Genomic DNA, 20,947 nt, shown 5'->3' on the forward strand with positions numbered 1-20,947 from the left:
AATGGTAATTTACACGCCACGCACTATATATGTATATATTATTACACACTATATATATATATAATTATAATTATTATTAGATCTAGAATTAAATATTTGTGTTGCTTGATTTAGAAGGTACTGTTTTCATTGTCAATTTCGCTTGGTTGTGTTAAACTTAATCTGCTTTTCGGCCATATATTAGGCGCAAGTGGTTCTGCTTTTCATCCTTCTCGGAGCAATGTTTAACTTCATTCTTGGAGCCTTTCTGCCCGTGCCGGAAGCTAAACTTGGCAAGGGCTTTCTCGGTTTTTCAAGTAAGTGATTTTTTTCAAGTTAAGTTTTTAAGAGTAGATCACTGATATAATTTATTCTTCCGAGTTCTTCCGTCAGCTTCTCATTAGATCTTTTAGACCGCTATATAATACACAGTGCCTCAGAGTGTCTCCACTAAACACTATAAAGTCGGTCAGGTTTATTCCTTAGGCCACATGAGCTTGGCAATGAAACACTTTGTCCTTACCCTGAAGGGACTGTCTTTTAGTAAATCAGAATTATATCCTATCTGTGTTGCGTGCGGCTAATTTGATTTTACAAATCAGTAAAAATAAAGATTTTTTCATTGCTTTAATTACAGCAACAATGTTAGCGGAGAATTTCGGTCCACAATTTTCCCCAGAGGGCGGCAAAGATTATGGCTTCTTTGAGGTGTTTGCTGTGTTTTTCCCCGCCGCCACAGGAATTCTTGCCGGAGCGAATATATCCGGTGACCTTGCTGTAAGGCCTTTTTTTGTATTTCTTCTATTTTTACAGCCATTCTGTGTATGTTTGATAAACCTAGCTAGAAGCAACAAGACTTACTCCTATCCAATAATACATGCTATATTCGATAACATACTAATCTTTTTTTTTTTGCTGTTTTATAAGATTTGGCTAAATTATCTATCAATTCATGGTTCGATGTCCAACTATAATTACTATAAACTACTTTTATTATGTGTGCTAATTTCTAGTTATCTACTTCCTGTGATTGTAGTACGCTGATATGGACAATCTCACGTACCACAAATTCGTTTATAACTATTATATATATATATATATATATATATATATATATATATATATAAGGAAATCTTGTAAAATGTGCACTTCCCATTAAGCGTGAAGTGCTCTGCATTGGTCTCCATTATCCTTTATTATACACGAGGCTATGTGGCGTATGAATTGTTTTTTCTTTATCGTGTTATGCTTTTCAGAATCCATCCACGGCGATTCCTAAAGGTACCTTCTTAGGTATCATTATCACCTCACTTTCCTATGTGCTGTTTGCGATTCTGGCAGGCGCTACAACGCTCCGTTATGCCACTGGTTTAGCACCAGCTAACGCAAATACGCTGTCGTTCGCGGACCTTAGGGATTCTATCGGACACGCAGGACCTTGTAATCCCAAGGACTGTCCGTATGGACTTTTCAATGATGCTAATGTTAGTAGTTACTTTTTGGTTCTCTTAACGATTTTTATAATCATTGTCGTATTCGTACTACGGTGAGAATTAAAAGACGGTTTGAAATTTACTGGCAAATTTCTGAGCACCGTTAGTTTGAATGATTTCAACATGATAAAACATGTCCTTCACTATAAGAGATGAGCAAATTAAATTTACACCTTACTCTAACGTAATGTGTCTTTGCTACTGTATAATAAAATGTCTTCCTACGACTTCTCATAAACTGTAAGGACTTCAACGTTTGTACTGCATCTGTTGTTGCATAATGATATGTTAATAGGTCATGGAGATGGTGTCTGTTTTCGGGCCCTTGATAAACGCGGGAGTGTTTGCTGCAACTTTGTCTTCTGCGCTAGCCTCGTTGGTATCTGCCCCGAAGGTGTTTCAGGCCCTTTGCAAGGACAAGCTATTCCCACACATCGATGCCTTTGGCAAAGGCTACGGGCCTAATGGGGAGCCCAAACGGGGCTACTTTCTAGCCATGGCCATTGGAATAGGTAATGAGTGAAAATAGCAGTATCTGTGTTTACTATAAGATAAAGAAGTTTAGATAAAAACAAACGGAATAAAAAATACAAAACCTGAGTTATGAAAAAAACATATGAGCTGCGATGACATAGGCATACGCTGTAAATGTTTATTATCCTGTTTTCCAAATGTATATATATGTAAAATATCACTGTATAAAAAATATAATATCACTGTATAAATCTGACTCTGCATCTCCTGCAGGCTGCGTAGCCATCGGCAAGCTGAATTCGATTGCGCCGCTTATTTCCAATTTTTTTATGGCAGCCTACTGCCTCATCAATTTCGCCTGCTTCCACGCCTCGTTCGCTCGTTCACCCGGTTTCCGTCCAGCTTTTAAGTACTACAATATGTGGCTGTCACTTCTCGGTGCCATTCTTTGTTTGGGGGTTATGTTTGTCATGGAGCCATATACGGCACTGATCACGTTCGCCGTTATCCTGGGATTACATATGTACATTGGGCAACGAAAGCCCGACGTCAACTGGGGCAGCTCAACGCAGGCGCAGACCTATAAGGATGCCCTAAACGCCGTCTATAAACTCCAACAGGTAGAAGATCATGTCAAGAATTATCGCCCACAGATTCTCGTATTGTCAGGCGAGCCTAACTATCGCCCGCCTCTCATTGATTTTGCCTATTCGATCACGAAGAAACTTTCGTTGCTCATCTGTGGCCACGTCGCTCGACCCCCGTTACCCCACCGGGCTCGCCACAATCTGACCGTACGGGCCCAGCAGTGGTTACAAAAACGCAAGATTAAGTCGTTTTATTCGATTGTTGTCGAATCTGATCGTTCCAAGGGTGTACGCTCACTCCTACAGTGTGCCGGAGTGGGCAAACTTCGACCAAACGTTGTTATGCTTGGCTACAAATACCACTGGCAAACGTGTCATGACTATGAGTTGGAGGAGTACTTCAACATCATTCACGAGATTCTCGATCATCATATGTCCATTGCAATTCTACGCCTTCCCGAAGGACTTGATTATTCCGAATATGCAAACACGGATGTTTTCGTATCCTCGCCGACGACCAACGGCAAAAGCAGTAATCATTTGAAATTGCCGACGTCTGGCGGTGGCGCCGGTGGATTCGAACGAAACGAGAGTGCCCTGTTTCCTAGGAACGTCTCCTCCGCCCAACTGTCCACTGGTAAGTTGAGCTAAATGGCTGGCGTTAAAAAAAACTTTTCGTTTATTTACACAATTTATGCCTGCCGTATATAGATATATGCGTACGACGAGCTTGCACTAGTTACATATATTGAGCTTGGCACAATCTTTGAGTTGTTGGAGCTTCGACCCCTTAATATTAGAGAAGCTACACATATTACAATTCTACATATTTGTCTACATACATTTGTATACGTATCTGTGATACTGGTTGGCTCTTGTAGTTAATTCTACTATGTGAAGCATCTAGACATGTGTATGACATTTCATGTGATAGTAATGATGGTGTTATTTATTTGTTCCTGATGAAATGTTGTGCAGGAGGCAGTTCCCGCGAAGGCACACCCCCGGGGACGCCTCAGCCCGAACACAAGGGACTCGGAGCGTCCGTGGCGGGTGTGGCGGACAAAGACAAAGAACGGGGTGGCAATAAGGAGCGAGGTGATTCGAAAGAACGTCAGGAAGATGAAGAAGAAGCTCTGGTAGGCTCACCAAACGTTATCGAATGCCCGAAAGAGGTACTGCAAAACGTCAACCAGTTCTTGCGCAAACAACGAAAGGGCACCATCGATGTATGGTGGCTTTACGACGACGGTGGTCTGACGATACTCGTGCCCTATCTTCTGTCGACACGAAGCAACTGGAGTTCCTGCAAACTGCGTGTTTTCTCACTAGCCAACAAGAAAGAAGAGCTTGACCGGGAACAAAGGAAGTGAGTGAGAGGGCCGATGCATAGAACATGAACTCATGTTAGAATACGTTCGAGTTGTTTGCGCTTACAAGCAGAGCGCATCTAGTATGCAATTATATTCAAGTTCACAAGATATGTGTTTTTGTGCCAGCTGTCCTCCAATATACAATGTCCTCCAACAGAAAAAATCAAGGTAGCTTACAAAAGTCTTAATTATGGGCGCATTGAAAATGGCAATAGTTGCACACGTCTTGTGGTGAAAGAAGATTGTCAAATCCCTTATTAAATCGTCCAGGGCTATTTAGTGAGTCTAAAAACTTAATGCACTTCTTAACGCTTGTGGGGTAGGCAAATGGTGCCTTACTATAGAACCGTTATAATCTATAGATTGACGTCAGCCCTGATAATACTACTTGCGCAAATCATGTCTAGGATGAAGCAAACGTGTATTCACGTACCCTGTGCGCCGGTCCTGAAAAAGAAAAAAGCAATTCTCTTGTGCTTCTTCTTCATATTCAGTATTTTTATACCATGAGCTATAATAATTCTTCATTGAACATCTGTATTCACAACAACTCGTTCAAGATTTTGCCCGTGATTCTCAGTCTCCCACTTACCGTCGTTAAAATTATTGCACAAGGAAAAAGTTTTTGTTTCGCTAAAAATGTATTGTCCAGTATTTTTGCATCTCCGACAGATTACATCAGATCTGTTTAACAAACTGCGATCTAATCGCTCATCGCTGACTTTCAACACTAACTGATATCTTTGATTCTAAATTCTGTTGACACCCAATCAGTTTATAGGCGCAGACACTTAAACCCTTAATATAAATAGCCAAATCTCGTCTTCTAATACTTCGTAGTTTAAACTTATACAAAGTTAGTGACCGGCTAAATAGTTCGCCTTAAGTTACCTCTGCCATACCATCTAGAGTTCTGTAAGTTACCACTTGAGATGAAAAAGATACTTACAAGCCGAAAAATAATTATGCCTATTAACGAAGTTAACGGTGCCAACTGTCTGTAGCAAATTCACATATAAAGTTATATCCAAGTGTTTAATTATGCCAATAGAGAAGCGAAAGGGAACTTGGTTTGTCAGTTAAGACAAAATATAAACCAGTCCTAATATGGAACCCCTAAATAGTCTCGAGAAGGGCACGTTACTTTTATATTGTACTAATGCACTTGCCGGCTACAAGTGCACACTTGCGGATCCCATTCCGCGACAGTCGTCCGATGAAGGATGTCATTTATTGATAAGAATAATCGGCTAAACCGAGGTGCTTTTTTTTCTTTGTTCTCTCCTAGTTAGACTATCTATACTGCTAATGTCGTTATAACAGCTGACATATAGCTAAATGATATCGAAATACTATAGCTGAATTGTTTGGGAGGTAACTTTCAATCCTCTATCTATAATCGGGTAACGAATTCAGCGTGTCTTAGGTTTTTGAAAATAATTCGATTCTTTTTGGGTTGAAATTTCAGCATGGCGGCTCTGTTAAGCAAGTTCCGAATGGAATACTCCGATGTCATTGTAATCCCGGACATTCAGAAACCCCCCTCAGATGAGACCAAACGTGAATTTGAAAAGTTAATAGCTCGCTGGAAAACGGACCAGGATGAAGTGTCAGAAGACAATAAGCTTGCAATCACTGATTCCGAGCTCCTTGCACTCAAAGCAAAAACAAATCGTCACCTTCGCCTCAGAGAGTTCCTTCTCCAGTACTCGCGCGAATCGAATTTAGTTGTGATGTAAGTCACGTTTTGCTCCGCATATACAAGTATCTATTAAGATAATTAATAATTTTCAAGTCAAATTATTAAGACTGTTTTAGAAAATAATGGTAGCTTGTAGGCAAGAGAACGCTCTCTACTTCGACATCGGTCTTGCTTAGGGAAACTTCTTTAGGATCGTTCCATTTTGCATGCGTAAGCCTGGATCGCGCCTAAGCGTCTGATCGCGTTCAGCGATAACTACTATCTTTTGTATTGATAGCTCGACGCTTTCTAACCAGACTTTTTGTATGCCCATTTCTTGGCAGGACGCTCCCGATGCCACGCAAGAATACATGTTCTGCGAGCTTATACATGGCCTGGCTGGATATGTTGACCAGAGATATGCCACCATTCCTCCTTATTCGAGGTAACCAAACATCTGTACTGACCTTCTACTCATAGAGGCGATCGTAAACAGTCGACGGTCAGCGTTTCTGCCAGTCACTTATGGCAAGATACGCATCTCATCGTCGCACCTAACGATGACCAAACAAAATGTTGTCGGCCGTACATGTAGATAGGCGCAAGGCCGCACGATGTCAACAGCGCTTTGGCGGCATGGAGACTATAATATCGCTGGATCTATTCGTTTACTCTGGATGCCGATATGGCAAATCATATCAGCGAGCCTGGTTAAGCTATTTGATTACAAAGCATGCATCTTATGGCTTCGACAAATTTTCGCTTCCTTTTACTATCAAATTTTTTTCAGATTAATTTCATTAATTCGCTAATTTTCAGATAGTAGTGTTGTGTATCGCACTGTCTTTCTATGGATTAGAACTTGATGCGGCATCAAATCTACTGTTTACCTGGCATTTGTTGTATTACATGTTTTTCTCAAATAACATAAACAGACAAGGACCTCTTTTGGGGTCGTAATACAAGCTATTTCGTCGTTGTTATAACAAGGCGCCACTGGAAGTTAAATTTCGTAATTTGTTGTTCTGTAGATCACAATGCCAGAAAATTAACAAAAGCTTATGACGAGTTCATATTGCTGGCTGCAGATCGAAATACTACTGTGTTCTCACCAAATCGACTCGTGCTACACAGGTACGGGTTCAATTAGGTATGTTATTAATTATCCTTTAGCCAGCTGAATTGTCAAACGATATAGTACAAACACAAAACGCGGGTTGCTATGTAGTTCCCGTGAATGAGAACGTATCCGATGCTGAGAATTCTAATAGGTCGTTGATGATGGTAAAAAAAAAATCAACTATACAGTTTTCTGCTTCAAGCCAGCAGCAAGTAGGGAAGTACGGTTCAAGACCATTAGGCCACAAGAATCGGCGCCATACGGTGGTCTGTGGTGTGCAGGGCACAGCTGAAAAATGAGGAAATGATGTCATCGCATTATTGTCCATGCGAACGCAGAATTTGGTCATCTTGGCGCTATCTCAATTCATCAATCAGGAACAATTTCTACACATAATTTGTAGCGCATAAATGTAATACGAAGTGTTGAAGAGAGACGAGCCGTCACTCGGTTGTGCCAGAGGACTTACTTACGCAATACAATTGAGAAACATAGAAAGAGAGAAACAGAGTGTTTAGGTGTGTGTATGTGTGAGAGAGAGAGAGAGAGAGGGACAGAGGGAGGGGGAAAGGAGTGAGAGGGAGCAAAAAGTACTATTGACATGTGTTGTCCGTGGTAAGACTATATAATAGTTAAAACTATATATATATATATATATATATAGTTAACAAAGAGTGCTGTACACATAATCACAAGTCGAAACGAAAAAAAAAAGAGCAAGGATAAATATATTAACTATAATTATAGATGAATTCAGGAAATCGATCGCCGATCGAAAATTTTGCGAAGTGTTTGGGTAGGCGCTCGAATAACCACAACTATACGATAGCTTCTGGTTCGAAAACGTACTGATAGACCTATGAAGCCTATTATGTGAGTACATCTATATTCCTTTTAAATTATCGTTATTGAAACCTTACGACAACAAGCAGGGTAACGTACCCGAGAAAAGTAAATGCATTTGTACATAGTAACAAAAGAAAAAGGGAAAGTTATCTATGATACAATATAATGAAGCCACGACAACTACTGTCACTCTCCCATGGTACACAACAATTGCAAACGGTACTAACGGGAGCCAATGCAATCAACGACAGATAACAAAATACTTGCAGCGACAAAAATACATTTTCTAACCTTTTATTATAATGAGAAAAGCTTCGCTTAATTGGCCAAAAGTAGGGAGCCTGAAAGATAGGTGGATTAGAAATAATAGGTATAAAGTGCATGACACAATTAAGATTGAATAAAATTAAACAACTAAGGAAAAACACTTGTGCTTTTTATTCTTCTTGTTTTTGTGTTTATTAGGCAGCTTAGCTAAAATGCTGTCCAAAACGCCGCCTATAATGGACTTAAGTTTTAGGGAATTTTTTTTTTAGATAGAGAGTTCATATGAAATCGGCGTCCTTATGACAAAGGGACGTTCGTTTGCAAAATGGATACCTTCAACATTTCGTAAGGTTCCGGACGCACATAATGGAAGATCGCATGAATACGGTTACGATCCTTTTATACGACTTTTCAAAGGTGAATCGTGCCTTTTCAGGGCCTTAGTGTATCAGATGAACGCAAAGGTACTCGTTGAAGAAAGGTGCCAGAATAATATCCTTGAAAGCATTTTCGCTAACAAAAATGCTAGCTAAATTTTGAATGGATCGTCTCGTAACAGGTGACGAATCATGAATATGTTAATTTGGTCTAAAAAACAAGCGCGCAACAAGTAGCGTACCCAAAAGAAACATCCAATCGGCGCAGATGAAGCAGGAGCGAATCATGGGTAAACAGGAGAGCGCAACTCTCACTTGTGCTAGTTGTTCAGACACATTTCATTCGTAGAAAAATACCAGTTTATCGTTTGCCGATATATATTAGCCAGACAACAGCATCTGTTACGTTTGTTAGAAAAGACAACACCAAACGCAGGCAATCGGACATCATTCCTAGTACAACCTCACACAACTAACTTAAGTTCTGTTATAGAACAGAATCAAGTTTGATTGGGTGGTTATTTTTTCTGCTATACCAAACAAGCCTCCGGTTTTTATAAAGGTTAGGAGTAAGGGTTAAACCTTGGCCAAGCCTTAAATATGCTGTCAAGACAAAAATTAAGTGGTGTATTCGTGTTAGAAATCAGTAATTCTTACACTGTTACAAACGAATCTGGCGGACTTTTAAGCTGAATAACTTTTGAACTACGCGCCAATAGCAGACGAAATGTGCCTAGCAAATACTCCACTTTTCTAGAAGGCTAAGTGGAGCCAAATGAAGTTCATTCTAGGAGGAACTAATTCGGAAGGAAAAAGTATTTTTTAATCTCAAAAATTAACGCTCGATGATCCAGCTTTTGTTTCTTGGAGGCCATAGCATTGGGGGAACATATCAAATATTGGTGAAGACACTCGACAGGGAAGCTTTAGGCGAAAGCATAACACGATATAATAAATGGTGCAAAAATTTCAAGGGAATAGGCTGGAGCGTTAAAGAGTGGCAAGGAAGTGACCAGACGTTAGAACTTCAAGCACGAGAGCACATTGCCGTAATTGAGGAGGCTTTCACAAAAATAGAGCTCGAAGTCTATCGGTTGTGTTGGCCAAAACTAATATTTCACATGTAACGTGTTACACAATTATAACCCAAGCACTGAAAATGTGGAAACTAAGTAGAAAATGGGTCCTCTATAAGTTGACTTCGGACCACTTGGAAATGTATTTGGTGTATTCCATGAGCAATTTGCGGAACTTTAATCAACAAAAGGTCCGCCCGGAGCGTACGATAGCCATAGATAAGGGTTTTTCGCTAAAGACCTGTTCAATCTCCACCGTCAGCCGGAGAGAGACCTGACGAGAAGGTAGCGTCACTCTGGAGAGAAACTGAGCTCGACGGTAGTGTCGAGTAGGTTCGGGCGTGAGGTGATGAAGCAATTTTTGCGATGGACATCAGGAGCTTCGGCTACTATGAGATCCTCGCCGAGAATGAAACAATAGATGTAACTCGCTATATCAAGTTTTTTCAGAGACTTTTAGATCATGCCAAGGCAATTAAAAGCATGCAGCCTAGCTACTGGATGACAGCGCCAGACCCCACCACCATGTCTCAATTACTTGCTGGATTGAGCAAAGAAATGTCCAACGTTGGCTTTGACTCGTTTATTCTACTAATATAAGTTCACATGATTTCGAAGCGATTTATACCCCAAAAAGGCCAATTGGTGAGCAAGCTTATTTCATTATCGATTTATTCCGAAAAACCATGGATGAAGAAGTTATATATAGGATCGTAAGTGGTGTGTGCATAGCGCTGAGGCAAGTAATCAAAAAAAAAAAGAAAACAAGAAAACACATTTTAATAAATAATTATTATAACTCGTTACGTTATATTAACTAGTTACCTAATCCTTAATCAATTGGACTCGTATGTAACAGCCTAAAGTTTTCTTAATTGGCTAAAACGGACGTGTATTAAGCAAAGTACCCAAAAGGTAGGCAAAAAGGAAGAGTTGTTTCTATTGCAATATTTTCGTATACAAGAATTGTGGCAAACTTAGTGCAAACAATAAATCAACTATAACAAGTGATTCTCAAATCTTTACTCCGATGATAATTATATTTGAAGCAGTATCGACCCTAAACATTGCGGACACAAGACCAGGTATGATGATTTTGACGGGATAACATGTTATCACCATTTTTGGATAATATTTACTCAGTTAGCGATAAGGTGAGTAATTGAAATCTATGATTGTCGATTATATGACTCTTTTTTAGGAAGTCTACGATTGTATCTCTTCTAGTAGTCTCATGCTGGCAAATAAAATCTGTGTGCACAAAATGCTGGCAACTATGATGAATTGTTGCTTTTGTTGCTCCTGCATCAGAAACATTTTATCTATTTTAACTTTATATATACATAAAAATGTACGCCTGATACTATTAAGTAGAGCTTTAGCGAATGCATTAGGTTTGTCGTTGAGTATTTTTTTGTATTACAGATTTTTAGATCACGAAAAAAAACTCCAAATCAAACATTCGCGTTTGGTGCGCTATTTTAGCCCACTTGTACAATCGGCTAATCTTCACTCTGTATTAGTTAAACGTTTTCTCAATATCATCTCCCAGTTGTATGTGTAAATATATGGAAAATGTTCGTGTAGGAAGAGCCCAAAAAGGTTGCATCCAAATAGATCTCTGAGGTATGTGACCGTTTTCTAATAATTTAGGTTATATGGTTTTCAGGTAGAATGTAGGCTTCAAATATTGTGTGTCAGGAAATATCAAATTAACCTGACCTTAGATGCGCTATCAGACGTAATAACCAGTTCGGTCAAGAAAGCCAAGCTTTATAAGATCATATGGTGTTATATTTAGCAAACTATTCGTCGCGAACCCACCGACAAAGGAAGACCCTATTACGTACTGGATTCAGCCCTACTACGTGGTCTGGACAGCGATTATTGATCTTCTTAGTTATTTGCTTGCTTTTTTGTTCAATGGTGGTGATATTATGTTTTGAATTTGTATCCATATTAGTCCTTAAGATATTAGTCTCAAAGTCTTATGGCTATTCAACGCTTTTAAATACCAAGTGTCGCAAGTGTCGTGCTCCATACGTTGTCGCTAATATTTCAACCCAACGTGAATGAGAAAATCGTTGTCCTTAGGTAAAGGATAAAATCACAAATTATATTAAAATCGACTCGTTTAGAGAGAACGAGGGTCCAGCAGTATTATCAGATCACAATGCCACTTCGTGCTAGTGAAATTTTGTCAAATGACTGACATGGAAATATGGCTGAACATTTCACCTCGATGTATCGATTGGAGACCTTATAATTCTATATAATATCTATGACCATGTTTTGACAACTTATACGGTATTTTGAAAAGTGTTCGAGGGATTCGAACAAACATTTCAGAACATCAGTGGGCTCAAGTGCGGTATTCCAATATCCGCATCTAACTTTCTTACTTTCTGTTAAGTCAAAGTGTCTTTAATTTCTCAATAATTGATTGAATTGTGTCTAAATTTGATAACACAAATTTAGGCACAGTTCATTACTAAGCCTATTTCGTTAAATGACTAAGTGAAGTATCGCTCTTCAAAATATTTGATAAATATCTACAATCCAGCAGTTCCATAGCAGTCTTTTTAAGCTCATTAGTAAATAAGGCTAAACATAGATTGAAAAGCTAGTACTATTTATTTATTGCAGAGAAGAAGTTTAGCCGCAAGCCGATCATTTTTGCGATTCATTTGCTTATATATAGTCCTGAAAACTGAAGACCAATATAAGTGTCTGAAAAATGTGTGCTCTTAGGGCAAAAGAAATCTGTTGCATTTGGAGTTCCTGATAGTCAGCAATCAGTCCTCAGAGGATTCGACGAGGCAGTGTCATCTGAGGATTACAACTAATTGTTGTAACGCATTTAGCTATTTGAATAACAAAATTTTACTTGAAAGGCAAGTTTATTTTAATGATACTCCCTTAGATCCACCCAATTAGATCGTATTCGATGAGAAGAAGTCCTTTCATTTTTTTGGTAAACAGGATTGTCTCTCTTGAAAAGTCTGTGTGTTCACCAATGTTCATACCTTTTTCATTCATTTCATTCAGTTCATAACATTTAATCAGAGCGAACTTTTTTTTACATAGACATGCTCATTAATCCTTGAACTACTTACAAATCAAACTTTACAATCTGTAAACAACCTTTCAGTTTATTTATCAGTGTTGATTTTTCTCAAATTTTTAAATGAATTTTACTATTCCTTTTGGGCATCTAGTATGAAATTTAAGAATGCATTCCGCCAGTCCTACATCTTTAATTTAAATATTCTGTTCTCTTGTATGTGAATATTCGAGTTGTTTTTGACCATATTCGCTTTAATAAAATTTAGTTATGAAAAAATGATATACGTTGTACCATATTTACGTTATGGCTACAAAATTTTACAGACAAAAATTAACAGACGTGTTTTCCTTATAGACGTCGGATTTTTTCAATCTTGGCTCATATTAGCGGGTGCATGTAACCTTTAGGTATTAAATATTTGTGGTTTAATCCTAATGGCCGTAGTAACTCACAGTTCTATATTCACCAATATACCGTTTTAGCGCCATCAGCTTGTATAGACGTTGCTAGATATGCGTTCGCCTCTTGTGTGTTAGATTTAGGTTTACTGGAGGGTATACGGGACTTGTAACGCATTAAGTAGAACCATTAAATCCCACAGTTTTCGTGTCAATTGCGATGATTTCCCGTAAATTATGCAGTTGTAAATACGTCCTCTAGGTCTTCATTTTCACTCCGTTTTAAGTACCTTATGACTTCAACTCTTCGCTGTGGGATAGTACCTATTGTAAAAACATCTATTCCGCATGGCGGACGCTTGGTCCGGTTGAAATGAAGTTAGTGGACGAGGCGGAGCTTTTGGGGAGCGAAGAGTAGGTGGGCACCTCCCCCGTGGAGAGCACGGAAAGGCGGCGCGTGCTTTGGGGACTGCTTCAGCCACGCCTCCGTACTATGCGGCCGAGACCAGGCGCATGAACGCAGTTGAATTCTTCATCTTGGTACCCGTGTTCAGTCAAAATATATCACGTCGGATCAAGTGAGGTTTATCGTTTGGCGAAGTCACATTTTTAGGAGTGTACACCCCCCGGAAGCCCCACCAGCAGACGGCATGGTGTTCATTGTGCGTACAAAGACCTTAAAGTTACCTCCCTGTAAAGAATGGCCACTCCAAGAGTAACACTGCACAAACTGCAAAACGGTTTTGGTCCAAAAAGTGCGCAATAGTGAAACTGGATTCCCTACTATACTCTCTCACCTCTTTTTTTACTGTGGGAGCATTTGACTAACGACTGGAGTGAGGCAAGAAAAAGCCCGCTTGTTGAACTTTGTTAGGGGAGGAAGCCAGAGTTGAGCATGGATGCTCAACAGCAGACAAAGTCAGAGTCGTTTTTGCACACGGATACAGTTCTCTGCGAAGGTAAGTGAGAGGGCCTAGAGAGACTCAAGTGATGCGCGCGAAAACAACACTAGAAATACTAAAGAAGCGAAAGAAAAGCAATTCTCCTTGATGATTACCGCGAGATACAATTTATATAAACGAAGGCAGCTAATTTCACGCAAAAAATAATGCAAAAAGTTTTACTGTTGTTGTATACTGAGCATTTTTGCTTAGCACTACTCACAAGTTGCGCGCAGAATAGACACCATTAATCCTGTCTTCGCTTAACAGGGTTTCTGCGAGTCCTTGCACCTCGAGGAGTTGCATAAGTTTAGGTAATATCTCCTGCTCGATAATAAAAGATCAAGCGTTAATGGTCGCAGAGGATCTGCTAGACTCAAACGCAAACCAATTCGGAACTTAATTATCGTGCTTGCTAGTCGAGATTATTATTTTTTTTTAACGACGCTAGTTAAAGCGTTAATCAAAGCTGTTGCGCTTCACTTTTGGGCCAACAAAAAAGTAGAAAGATTTCTGGGACTTTTCATTTTTATTATAGATCTGATATTTAAAATATACGCCATACGTACAAGTACATAGGTGCAAGGTACACGGTCTAATTTGGAATTTACCTAGGAGTGACGATTACGACGCAAAAAGTATTTCACTATATAACCAATGCCTTTCTTCATAATGATCAAGAACATCTGTTTCATTTTACATATACTCTTGCTGCTCTTATAGAAACTCCCCTAGGGGGTGCAGGTTTGTCATGTAATGTTCTGTTGTGGCAGCTCTCAACTTTTACAACTAATCCCCAATTCTTTTGCTATACTGCAAGAGTATATTTAAGGATACGATCCTTTGAACAAAGGAAAACAAAGACATAACCAAATGCGACACGAAGCTTACAACATTTTTCAGACGAAAAAGTAAAACTAAGATCAGTTTTTTTGAACTTACCGAGATCTACGACCGGTCGCTCACCACATTCCACCTATCTAAAAGTTATTTTCAATGTACAATATGAACGCACATACGATGCTCTATGAACATAAAAAGGCAGTTCTTGCTGATCCTTGAATATGGAGTTAATTGCGTGGTCTGTGCCCCGGTGCCTAATAAAATGAATTGAGGTATCGCAGAAGACAGCCGTAAGAATCGTCTGGGGCGTCCGGCAGACTCTACTGTTCTGGTGTACCACCTATTTAACACAAGTACCATTTGCTTGCCTTCAATAGCGCCTTTTACGCATTGTGAGCGAACTACGCCGACAATAGCGGTTTTGCGCACGTGACATGGCTGTACTTCTGATCCGTACAACTTTCTAACCTAGTTCCTAATCTTGTAGCGAATTACCCGAAAATTCCACTGATTTCTCTCGGGATTACTATAGACGATTTCTTTGCTCTGGAGCTGCGGGCTAATAATAACTGTCTTTAGGCTGGTTTTTCCCCAGATACTGCACCGAATTTACTAACTGTAGTCATAACTTAAGCAAAGGAAAACAGGTTCCCATCAATGAGGAAACTGATGCGTATGCGAACCTATCATCTCATCATTATAGTATTAAATATATATTATATTATACAATAATAATACATTGAACTGCAAATAGGTCATAGAAAGGATCACTTGTACCTACACTTCTGATACTATGAATTCGACGGGAATTACTAAAATGTTTTCCTCTTTTTAGGGTCTAATAATGAGGCTGCCTCATCAGGGACATCTTAAGGCAAAATGTTGGCCTTAGAGCTGCGAATAAGTACCGACAGATTTCGTGAAAAACACCTCGTTCTAATCCTTTGTTTCCAAATACAGATCTTTTCCGAAATTAACAGTTTCTTGGAGTCGCCAAGAAACTGGCCTGTCATTGCATGAGCCGGCATCCATAACTGAAGACCTTTGTTTCTTGTTACGAAGCCTGAACTTCATTTACTTACCTATCAAGTTACGTAAAGTATACACATTGTCACTGTTGCCACATGAGGATATCAGCGTTTCAAGGTGTTAATTTGAAAACAGTTACTTCTACGGAGAGAGCCGGAAAAGTGAGAATTAGCTAAACTATAGGGTCTATTTGCCGTAAGCTTATTTGAAGCTAAAAAAAGGTTGCGGATGTCTACAGGAAGAACAGACTATTATGACTTGCTTACGCCGCAGATGAATCCAACTTATCTAACTCCGAATAGAGAATAGATCCGTGTCTGCGTTTTCAATCAGACAAATTACTGAAAGCCTCTACTCAAGGCCGAATCTTTTCAGTGTCAATTCCTCCATTAATAAAAGACTGCTCGTACGGGCTATTTCAAGTATATTTATATGCAACTTGAGTATAATTTTTTGGCCTGATATCCCAAGAACACCATTTTCGTCGTGACGGCAACCTTTTAGCTGTGTTGTATCAAAAATATGTAAACCGGTTTTTTCTAAAAAGCTATTTTTATTTTTCGCTCCAAGAAATAAATAGACCTCCTGCAATACCGCGGTCCCGTTGCAAGCTTCAAAAATGATCCGGATTGTGTGTCATACTAGCTAATCAGTAAGCCAAAACTGATGCGGATTTAGGACTTAAATTATATATATAACTTCAGTGGTGTGGATGAGAAGCTCAGGTAGGATGATACCATAACCTGTACTACAATTTTGTATCAATAGTTCGCTTTGACTAAGGCTGAAATAGGCCACCAACACGAACGCAGGAACATACTAGAACGCGTAGCTCTTCACTAATTTGATGAAATCACTTTTTCAGGTTGTTATGTTTCAGACTTGTACGTCAATTCGCCGGTACCTAACTTATCAAAAATGATCAGAATGTATGCGTTTCATTCAAAACATAGCCAATACTTAATTGCACGCGTTTTGTTGACCATAAGTTATTTCTTTGGGCATATTCGTATATTTGGCTATCGAGATTCGAATTAACCGAAAAAATCTTTTAATGCATCAAAAGGCGTAGCACTTTACGCGAATTTTAACAACACATTTACTTCGTGTGCATCCCCGTCACTTTCCCATCTTGTGACTAAGTTTTGTACCTTACCTTTTCAGAAATTTTCGAGCCTTTCTGGTACAGCCAGTTTTTAACATTTTTTTCGTTGTCAACCGTACTGTTACCAATTTTATTTGCAGTGATCAATGTAGTAGTTCCTTTGCGCGATACCTATAGAATACGATGAGTGCGAAAAAACTCACTTAAACATTTTCAGAGCAGGTTGAACACCTTTGCCATGAGAAAGATTTGAAATTGTCGTGACCAGAAATGACTTTGCCTGCCCATTAAGGCCGTTCTATTGAATAGCTTAGCACTCGACGTAAAACGTGGGTCGTGTACAGATCCATAGGTCATACACAATCGTGTTCTTCTCGAACGTTCCTAATAGCTAAAACCTTTCCAGCTTCACAAAACGTAAATAATAGTATTCTTTCGGATGCAATTTTGTTGGACTTCAATGTATCTTCCAGAGCTAGCCATCCTATTTTCTGTTTCATATTGGCATAGACAGATTTTTTTTTGCTAGCTATACAAGTTCCATCAGTGCAGTTACGTATTGCCTGACGCCCTTTTTCACTCTGTTTATGAAGAACGTAAACTTATGATTTTTGGTAAAAATCCATAGATTCAAAGTACCGAAATTCACCTATTGCTATCGTATAATTGTTGCGATTATGACAATTTTAGCGTAACATCGAAACATGCTGTATTGAGATTGTTAGATACGTCAGGATCGGCCCCATTCGCACACTCAGTTGCACTTACAAACTTACCAGAAGTGTCCATGCTAATTCAACCATTCTATTTAGTCTGCATCCGAACTCATTGTAGCTGGCGTAGTGAGGACAAAAGCAAGCAATGTTTTCACGGTGCATACAACGATCATCTTATCCCATTAACAGCCCAAATGGACGACCCTGATATTTATCGCTATTTGATTGCATTCGTACTCGACAATGGCCCTATGCCTTACCAAGGAGGTAGGGAAACCCCAAAGAGATAAAACAGCTGTTGCATATCCCGTACATTATAGCGATCGCTCTTGCGACGATGGTCCAAGATCTTAACGGTGGTTCAACCGTACACGAGCACCTTCCTTATTGGACACAAAAGCTTGTCGAAAGGTTTAAATATTACAAATCTAATTGTGGTGAAACACGTCCGGTAAAAAAAACCTCAGAAGCTTACTGAAATGTTAAACTGATAGCTGTTATGCCTCGAAATATTGCACGATCATAGAGAGAAAGCGCATTTCAGCTAGACCTCAAAGAACCGACTCAGTAAGTTTATTATTATTATTATATTATTACAGTTTTCTTGTGCTAGAACTCTTGATCGTTTTTAATTGACGAAATTTGCTACGACAACGCTCCGAGACTCAGTGGTAGTTCAAAGGGGGGTTAAAGTTCATGTGAAATTTCTACTGAGGACCATCAAACCGCTTCTTGAACTATAGCATGTTTAAGCGAGAAATACAAATTTTAGCCAACTTTAAGAACGTCTGCGTCGCGCAGCTTGTTAAGTGCATCGAGCATACACCGGAGATATAATATGTACGTATAAATGACGACCAAAAAATTGGGCCCTTTTGCACTGATGCATTTTGCTTAGGCCAAGACGGCCACTCCGCTTCTTCCTAGCAAGCAACGGCTAACAAACTGTTCGCATTTTCGGACGGGTAGAACTTTGATACAATTGGAATTACTAGACCTTTTTTCGGTAGTTAAACTTTAGAAGGCAGGGCAGTATGCGACAGAGAAGCATTCTTTCTCGCGTTATATAAATTTTGTTGTTTAATTGACTTTTCCTGTTTTTCTACCGCAGTTTTGCCTATCCGAAAGCTACATATGATTTAAATACAAACTGAACGCAAGTTACATTTTATAAAAGTTATACTCCATGATCATCCTAAAAGTTGTATAGGCTAAAGTAAAAGCGCGTTCTAATGTCAACAGTGTCTCACGTGTGGCTATTTTCGAAAGAAATTTTGACAAATTGACACGGCGCACTGTTTAGAAAAAACAATATTGTCAAAATATGTGTTGCATTATAATCGCCACCTGGTGGTGGAATTCACCTAGTTATGCCAGAATCAGTCCCATCGAGTTAGTTTTGGAGAATAGTGTACATTTGTTATTATGTCTCGTCTGTTCTCGAGCAAAGTCCGACTTATGTATGTATCACTACCCGGGCCACTCGAAAATCACTGTGTAACCCTAGGGTAGACAAGTAATTTTTGACCTGCCTAAATCAGCAACAACGAACGGAAAGTTTTGGCTTATCTAATCTTATTTCTAGTAAGTACGGCGTTTTCCTTTTAGACTTGATGGTTAATTAACGTTTTGTCACAAAATTATCAGAAATCCATATAACCACACATATACTTTGTGAGGCACCGTTTTTTCCAAAATAGGTCAATCGAAGTAAGCCAATTCTGGCCACACGATACAAAAGTCTATAACTAGTAAACTGCTGTGGGTCGTTTTCAACGATGGCTCGAAGTAAATTTGGCTTATATAAATCCAGTGTCTTCAATATAACTCCAGTACAATAAGATAAGTACTGAATAGACTTTCCGTCGCTTTTAGGCGTACATATTTGCCAATACTTGCTCTATACAAATCTTGAACCTGTCTCTCTATGGGAAGGCGGTATGAGATCACTTTGGATTTACTATGCGATTCCTGATTCTAGGTAAAAACGAAGGTTTATGTTAGTAAAGTATTCGGCTTTTTTAATTAATCAATTTAACTTCTAGAATATTTATCTTTGTTCACGTCCAAGCGCGTCTTTAGCTTACAATTCTAATACAAGTGCTTTAATTTTACTGAGAATACAAACAGAACTACAAGAAGCATCGTTTCATCCTGTCCGATTCGGCAACGTTACTGTTTATCAGGCTGGTTACTACCTATATGTGTCTTTTGTCTCCTTCAATCATGTTTCCTTCAATCGATCGATATAACACTCGACCACAATCCGTTTCAGCTGTTCAATATCTGGACGTCATTTTGGGCTAAAATACATTGGGCTGTTTGGTTACTTACGCATGCGTAATACCGATTCAAGCAGTAATTGACTAAGATATCTTTATAAATATTGGCTTTTGAAGAAAAAAACGTTAATTATCTTTCTAGCTAAATGGCTTTAATGTCATGATATTCGGACATCGGTGAACAGACGTCCTAAAATTACTGGGATGCCTTTATCCGAACTTAAGGTAGAACGCATTGAGAAATGGGTAAAAAAATTCGCTTCGTTTAAGAATTTGATTCCACTAGAGACACATTTTGTCTAGGCCCATAAAAAACTGTCCTGTTTATGTTTAGGGCGCGTTATAGGATGAAAGTTAAGCGATATTCGGTCGTGTTTATTCTAGATGTGGAAAGTACTGTTCGTAGTAGTGCAATTAGAGAAAAACTTAGTGGAATTATCGCGGAAGTTGAACGAGTCCGATGATCTCTCTAAAGGACTAAATATTTACCACAAAAAAGTGATCTGAAGAAAGCTAGCTGAAAATAAAAAGCTCGATTCAAGTGTCACACAAATCGACGCAATCCTGTTTCCATCTGCGAAACTTTACGCAGCATTATTATGCCATTGTCAAAGATAGATCACGTATGACAACATTGAGCAAAGAAAAAAATAGCGTTCAATTTATGAGCGAGAAGCTTACGCTATCTGTTTGAAAAGAAGTTGTACGTTACAGGTTGCTCTCACCTAACACAACGGATCAGATGAATCTCTATTGTCAAAAGTACCATAAGCCATTGGAAAAAATCAAACTATTGAAGAACTACTGAATAGAAGAGGCATCGCTTTCCACCGTGAAAAAATGAGTTACCTTTTAGTTAGCCGGCAAAAATATAGAGAACTTGGACACGAAACGTTCATGCATACCTGGATTTTGCATCATCGAATTATCATCTCCGCGGTTGTTGTAAAACTTTCTTAATGGTCTTGGTTCAATTCCAATGGAGAAATCCAAAAATGACTTCTCACAATTTTTCGCCCAGAAACCTAGAGTTCTACAGTGATGGGGTTATGGTATTATTAACAGACCAGTGCATATTTAGTTTAGCATTACCATTTTAAAATATAGAAAATGCTTGTTTTAAGTTTGGCCTAGAAACGGTAAATACTTTTTAGACAATCCAATATACGTAGGGCTTTAGGTAAAGTTATGTGTGTACAACCACGTCATGTAACTTTATATAAGGTTAAGAGAAAGATAAGCACCTGAATATAAACCATGACCTTTTCTAGTGTCTATAGTTGCAACAACAAT

The 20,947-nt window shown here is 38.9% G+C and overlaps 1 protein-coding gene across 3 annotated transcripts in view; it reads left to right on the forward strand.

Annotated features, from left to right (window-relative positions):
- Positions 1–7,978, forward strand: part of Ncc69 (sodium chloride cotransporter 69) — a 57,287-nt gene extending 49,309 nt beyond the window's left edge. For all 3 annotated transcript variants that reach the window (XM_022855358.2, XM_022855357.2, XM_022855359.2), the window contains exons 7-14: positions 185–296; positions 617–756; positions 1,236–1,463; positions 1,768–1,984; positions 2,220–3,170; positions 3,512–3,902; positions 5,375–5,641; positions 5,932–7,978. In XM_022855358.2, coding sequence (XP_022711093.1) covers positions 185–296; positions 617–756; positions 1,236–1,463; positions 1,768–1,984; positions 2,220–3,170; positions 3,512–3,902; positions 5,375–5,641; positions 5,932–6,067 — 2,442 coding nt within the window. In that variant the 3' untranslated portion in view covers positions 6,068–7,978. The remainder of the gene's footprint in view (positions 1–184; positions 297–616; positions 757–1,235; positions 1,464–1,767; positions 1,985–2,219; positions 3,171–3,511; positions 3,903–5,374; positions 5,642–5,931) is intronic.
- The last annotated feature ends 12,969 nt before the right edge of the window (positions 7,979–20,947 follow it).

The sequence above is a fragment of the Varroa jacobsoni genome, unplaced genomic scaffold (assembly GCF_002532875.2).
Source record: "Varroa jacobsoni isolate VJ856 unplaced genomic scaffold, vjacob_1.0 scaffold_202, whole genome shotgun sequence".
NCBI classification, from domain to species: Eukaryota; Metazoa; Arthropoda; class Arachnida; order Mesostigmata; family Varroidae; genus Varroa; species Varroa jacobsoni.